The sequence below is a fragment of the Gekko japonicus genome, unplaced genomic scaffold (genome assembly GCF_001447785.1).
Source record: "Gekko japonicus isolate JY-2015 unplaced genomic scaffold, Gekko_japonicus_V1.1 scaffold2449, whole genome shotgun sequence".
NCBI classification, from domain to species: Eukaryota; Metazoa; Chordata; class Lepidosauria; order Squamata; family Gekkonidae; genus Gekko; species Gekko japonicus.
Genome location: NW_015174911.1, coordinates 104,325 through 110,706, shown reverse-complemented (window position 1 = coordinate 110,706; position 6,382 = coordinate 104,325). Strand labels below are relative to the sequence as shown.

General features: G+C 57.8%; 1 protein-coding gene across 1 annotated transcript in view; it reads left to right on the top strand.

Annotated features, from left to right (window-relative positions):
- The first annotated feature begins 895 nt into the window (after positions 1–895).
- The window catches only part of LFNG (LFNG O-fucosylpeptide 3-beta-N-acetylglucosaminyltransferase), a 38,817-nt gene continuing 33,330 nt past the window's right edge, over positions 896–6,382 (top strand). Inside the window, exon 1 of the mRNA XM_015425033.1 lies at positions 896–1,290. Within this exon, the coding sequence (XP_015280519.1) occupies positions 961–1,290 (330 nt within the window). The 5' untranslated portion in view covers positions 896–960. The remainder of the gene's footprint in view (positions 1,291–6,382) is intronic.

Sequence of the window (6,382 nt, the reverse complement as noted above, 5' to 3'; positions counted from 1 at the left end):
GGCCCCCCCTGGACCCCCGTTTCCCCCCCCCCCCAGCGCCTCTAAGTCAGAGAACCCTCCCGCGGCAGAGAACAGGGCGAAACTGCCAGGCCAATGTTCCCTCTAAGCCGAGTTAGTGTGAGCTAGCTCACAGTTTTTGAGCCTCTGGCTCCTTAGTGAGGGAAGGGATGGGGCTCCAGAGCAAACCGATTCATGCGGCGGCCAAATCGCGCGCTCGCAACTTTAATCCAAAGCGCGCGCTCGCAACTTTAATGCCAGCGGCTCACAAAGTGGACTTTTTGCTCACAGGACTCCACGCAGGGCCGGATTCAGACTTGCTGAGGCCCTAAGCTATACAAAACCCAGAGGCCCCCTGCTGTTTTAAATTACATCAGCTGGTCTCAGGAAAATTTAAAATATATACGCCTTTTTAATATCGGAAATCATTTTTCATATTGTGTTTTTATTCGAGGCCCCAGCAAATTGCGAGGCCCTAAGCTGTAGCTTACTGAGCTTATGCGTAAATCCGGCACTGAACGGCTTAGAGGGAGCATCGCTGCCCGCTGACGCGCAGCCCCTGGCCCGAGGCGCGTCCACACGTGCCAGCCCCGCGCATCTGGGCGGCTGTGCGCCCCAAGCGGAGGCGGAGCGACTCCCCTCTGCTCCCCCGCCCTCCCCCCGCCGAGCCGAGCCACGTGGGCGACCCGCGGCCGGATTGTGCCCGGAGGCCCCGCCCCCCCGCGCTCTAGGGCCGCCCCCTCTCCCCCCTCCAGGGGGCGTGGCCCGCGCAAGCCGCGCCCCTTCCCAGGCAATCAGCTCGCAGAGCCGGAGCCTGTGGGCGGGGAGAGGCAAGTTTTAAAACCGGTGCGGAGCCGAGCGGCGCGGAAAGCGGCGTCTGGCGGGCGGTGGTGGCGGCGGACGGAGGGAGGGAGGCGAGGCGCATCCCGACGTGCGTTGCTCGACCCGGGTCTGCCGCGGGCGATGTTGAAGAGCTGCGGGAAGAAGCTGCTCCTCTCCCTGGTGGGCTCCATGCTGACCTGCCTGCTGATGCTGGTGGCCGACCCGCAGAAGCGGCAGGGGCTGCGCCTGGGCGGGGAGCCGGCGGGCGGCTTCGGCGCCTACTTCAGCCAGCTGAGCCGGAGCAAGCGGGGGGCGCGGGCCGAGGACGAGGAGGCGGCGGCGGCCCCCCGGCGGCCGGTGGAGGAGATCGCGCCCCGGGACGTCTTCATCGCCGTCAAGACCACCAAGAAGTTCCACAAGGCCCGGCTGGAGCTCTTGCTGGACACCTGGATCGCCCGCGACAAGGACTCGGTAAGGGCGGAGGAGGAGGAGGCGACGTCGGGGGGCATGCTCGCTGGGGGGGTGGAGATAAAGCACTCTGCACACGGGCTGGAGCACTTTTTAAAAGAGGGTGGGCGTCGCGCGTAGGTCCAGCGTCGGCCCTTGCAGCTGAAAAATGTATTCCATCGGCGGCCACCGCTCGTAAGTCGCAGGATTGCGGGGCTGAAGGGAAAGCACTCTGCGCATGGGCTGGAGCACTTTTGAAAGAGGGCGGGCGTTGCACGTCGTTTCAGGCTGGGCCTTTGCAACTGAAAAATGTATTCCATCAGCGGCCACAATCTTAAATCGCAGGATTGCGGGGCTGAAGGGAAAGCACTCTGCGCATGGGCTGGAGCACTTCTTAAAGAGGGCGGGCATTGCGCGTCGTTTCAGGCTGGGCCTTTGCAACTGGAAAATGTATTCCATCAGCGGCCACCCATCTTAAATCGCAGGATTGCGGGGCTGAAGGGAAAGCACTCTGCGCATGGGCTGGAGCACTTTTTACAGAGGGCGGGCGTTATGCGTCGTTTCAGGCTGGGCCTTTGCGACTGAAAAAATGCGCGGCGGGAAGATGCTCTGCCCGTGTTCTGGGGTGCCTTTGGGGGGAGTGGGCGTTGCTCGTAGTTCCTTGTTTGCAACTCGGTGCGCGGCGGTTGCGGCGGAAGAAAGGTCCTCTGCACATGGGCAGGAGCATCTTTGTAGAGAAGGCGGGCGTTGCGCATCGTGCGGATGTGGCCACTGCGAAGTGTGTTCCGTCAGCCGCGGCCGAAAGGCGCTCTGCACATGTTCGGCGGCGCGGGTTGCTTCTGGAGGAGTTGCAAGGCAGTGCACTGAGCATGATGTGCTCCGGGGTGGACGCGAGGCAGCGCCGCCCCGCGACTCGTTAGCACCCATCCGGGAGGCCTGGGGCGAAGGGGCGTGTGGCGCACGATGCCCGCCCGTGCCAGGGGAGCGCTAACCAGCGGGAGGGATTGAGGCGGGCGAGTGCCGGCAAGCCCGCCGTCTGGATCCGGGCCGGCTCCGCCCTTGACCCCCGGGGAGGGAAAGTGAGCCACGTTCCACCAACGCGAGCCCACACCTTGTTGTGGTGCCTTTTTTTTTTTGCTCTACCCCTAGATCTGGACGGGAGGGGTTTGTTTTTTTTGGGGGGAGGCCATGGGACTTGGGTCTGTGCCCCCCTCCCCATCACAGGCAGAGGTGTGCGTCTTGGACACTTGGAGGAGGGAAGGGTGGTGCTGAGGACGAAGGGGAAAGCACTCTGTGCGTGGGCAGAGGAGTTGGTTTTTACTTCCCCAACAAGCCAGCTCTGCCCTTGGAAGCCGGGAATCCAGGACTGAATTGGGGGAAAAACGGGGTTGGTGGCGGCATGGATCTGGACTCGTCCCGCCTCCCCAAAGGCACCCAAAATGTATTCTTAAGACCTTTATTCCCTTTGCAAAATTTAGACTTAAGAATATGAGGGGAGAGAGCAAGCTCTTTTGAAAACTGCTGTCGCCATTGGCCTCTGTTGGTCTGATGCCCGGTGGGTCTTGACAGAGGGGCACAGAACTCTTCCCTGAGGTTCTTACCTCCCCGCTTCCTTCCCGTTCTGCCTGCCGAAGAGCTCCGTCTCAGGTCTGAAACGGGCACGCACTTGGCGGCGAAGATCTGTTACCCAAGCTACGCAACTGTCTCCGGAGACCTGCCTGCCAATTTTGACTTTGGCGGCTGCCAGCACACCACCGTCGTTCTGCCAGAAGTCAATCGCGGCCATGCTCTTTAGAGCTCTTAGCATCTGGCCCACATCTTGGCTCGAGTGCTGCAGAGTCCAGCGTTCCCTCTAAGCTGACCTAGTGTGAGCTAGTTCACAGTTTTTTAAACCTCCGGCTCAAGCGGTTTTGCCCTCGCTCAGGAAGGATGGCTCCGGAGCCAAATCGCTCGCTCACAACATGAATGCCTGTAGCTCACAAAGTAGAAATTTTGCTCACAGTAGTGCATAAGTCTTCGAACTTATAGGAGGGGGGGGGGTTTGTTTTAAAAATCTGGCTTATCACTTTTGTGAGAGGCGGACAGTTAGAAGTGCAATCGTTTCAGCGGAGAGAAGTCATGCACTGTTGGCCGGGTGCCCTGAGAAAGGAAACCTGCAGAGAAATCCTCCTGGGGAAGGTTTTCCCTTCGGTCAGCGTGCCCGTGAGCCACTTAACTCTGTAACCAACTCTCCCGCATTCTCAGCGGACGGGATTAATGATCTCCCCCCCTCCTGCCCCATGCCTGTTTATTCTTCCCACTCCTCTCCCCCACCCCACCCCCTTGTCCTCTTTTACTTTCTCAAGAAGCTTGGGGGATGAGGAGTGTGAAATGCGATTTGTGTCGGTAGAGCGGACTTGTCAAGAAGAGAGTGAAGGCCGGACTGTTTAGCATAAAGAAAAGGGGAGGGGGTTCTCAGGCTTGTGGGAAGGAAAAGGGTCTGAGCCACCAAGCGCCTTTTATTTTGCCCCCTCCGAATGGTAGCTAGATGTCCAGCGATTCCTCTAAGTTGGGGGAAAAACGAGGCCGAGCGCGCCCTATTCTAGACAACTGTGGCCGGCCTTGTAATTTGAACGGGGTTGTCTCAGGTTCTCGGTTCTGGTGCCGGCGGATCCAAGGAGCATCCTTGACCCTAGATGCCCCACCCACTTTCTATTAACTCTTGGTGGGCACTGTGGTGCCCACGGGCGTCGCGTTGGAGACCCCTGCTGACAACCAGGTAGTAACCCTGCAAGGTCGCTCCTCGGCCAGTTGGATATCTGTGTCGTCCTGCTAACTCATAGGAAGAATCCCCTCCCCCATGTTTCCTAGACCTCTGTCCCTTTGCAGAAAGGTGGCATCGCCGATCTCTACTGTTGTGGGTCAGCCGGACAACCCAAGGGGTTTTTGTGCATACTGTAATAAGGCTCTTGGTCTCTTTTTTTGGTAACGAAACTCATTTTAAGGGAACACTAGATGTGTACTCTTCTTTAGGTACAGACACAGCCCCCCTCTGTTTAATCCAGACCCTTGGTCTATCAAGGTCAGTCTTGTCTGCCCTGACGGATCTCTGGTTGAGGCCGCCTTCGTCATCACCTGAGACCCCCGGTCCTTTTAACTGGGGATGCCCACCTTGCCGACCCTCTTACAGTTGTGCTGATTCTTCTAGCTCTGGTACCATTGCCTAGTCCCTTCTGCGGATCCCAGAAGGGTCATTTCAGGTAACAAAGGGGGTTACATGGGTACAGCGGAAGATCAGACAGGTCCTGGGTAGCTGCAGCCCATGTGTCAACTGGCGTCTCCACCGGAGCCCACACCAAGGAGGAATGTGACCCAGTTCTTGGGCCCTGGAAGGGCTGAAGCAACCGGGGAACTTGCCCCGTTTGAAAAGAATTAGATATAATACCGACAGCTATTCTTGAGCGCCGCTGTGTGGTTTTCAGTTCAGTAAGGTCAGACGTACAGTTTACTGTCGTCTTCCTGTCCGCACCATGGGGGGCTTTCAGTAATTTCATCCCACCCCCAATTAAACAGGAGCCTTCTAGCTCGGTAAAAATGAAGCAAATTTATGAGCAAGACGTCCAGCAAGTGTTTTCAGGGCTGGCCTTGTGAAGGAACCAGCCGCTCCGGTTGGATGTTGGAGTCACCGTTTTGTTGCCGATGCGCCGTAGGTCGTCCCGGGACCTCTGCAGCTTCAAACCGGAGTTCTTTTCCTAATCTCTGTCTGGCGCTTCCAGATCTGCAGAACGTTCCGATTTCGCGCCCTGGGCATCTTCAGCCCTGGAACCGGAGGTGGCTTGAGCCCCGACGCCTACCGCGAGTGCTGGGAATGGCCGCCCCTTCTTTATCATGGCTTGGAGCCTTTCTTCTCCGGAGGGTTTCTTTTTGTCCCGTCTCGTTTGTCCTTTCGGCTTCTCAGAGCCCTGGGCTCCGGCTCTCACGCTGTCTCTGCGGGCGAGCGAACAAAGCCCCTTTTTCTCCCAGGGCTGAGAAAAGACTTTGCAGTCAGTCGTGTGGTTCTTCTTTGCCGTGGGAACGGTGGCGGCGGCGGGGGCGGGGGGGGGAGCCGAAGCCAGCAATGTCCAGGTCAGGTTGCCTAGGGTCAGGGGGGGGGCAGGGAGCGTGTTCCCACCTTTCCATGTGGTGTGTCCACTCTGTCTCAAATTGCTTCATAACCTGTAGACCAAGGGTCACCAACGATGGCACCTTTGGTGTCGCGGTTAAGTGCGCGGACTCTAATCTTGGAGAACCGGGTATGATTCCCCACTCCTCTCCACATGCAGCTGCTGGTGTGACCTTGGGTCAGTCACAAGTTCTCTCTGAGCTGTTCTCTCAAGGGCCGTTCTCGACAGAGTTCTCTCAGCCCCACCTGCCTCACAGGGTGTCTGTGGTGGGGAGGGGAAGGGAAAGGAGTTTGTAAGCCGCTCTGAGACGCCTTCGGGTAGTGAAGGGCAGGGTATAAATCCAATCTCTTCTTCGTTCCTGGCGCCCGCCAAGTGTTTTCAGAAAGTGGGTGGGGCTTTTGCCCAGCGAGGCTTCTGATTGGGCACTGGAGTGGCTGAGCGGATTTTTTAAAATGTTGCTTTGGCGGCAGCCGCCACCACTCCACAAGGCGCTTCGCCGTGGCTCTGTTTTGTGGCTGGCTTCACCTTCTGTGGTAGTCATTTTCATGATCTTGCTGTGTACACAGCGGACCAAATGTAGGCCGAGTTTAAATTAGCTACTTCCGAAGCTGTTGCAGGGAGGTGGAATTTGATTTCTATCCCGCCCTCCCCCCCAACCGGTTCAGGGTGGCTTACAACAATTAAGATGCTCGTGGAGCAGTGCAATAAACCAATTTGGCTCGTGGAGCCATGCAGTAAACCAATTTGGTGGTCTTGCCTTCTTTCCCTGGGAATTAAAACTCCGTGACATACGGGCCTCTGACAGAGAATGGTTAGGAAACTACATTACCCAGTGTTCTCTGGGGGGGGGGGAGATGTGACCTTGCAGTTTGCAGAGCAGGGACTTGATTCTTGGCTTGCATCATGGTCTTTCTCTTCCTCAGTGAGTTGCCAACATTGGCTTGGGAAATTCCTGGAGATTGGGGGGTGGAGCC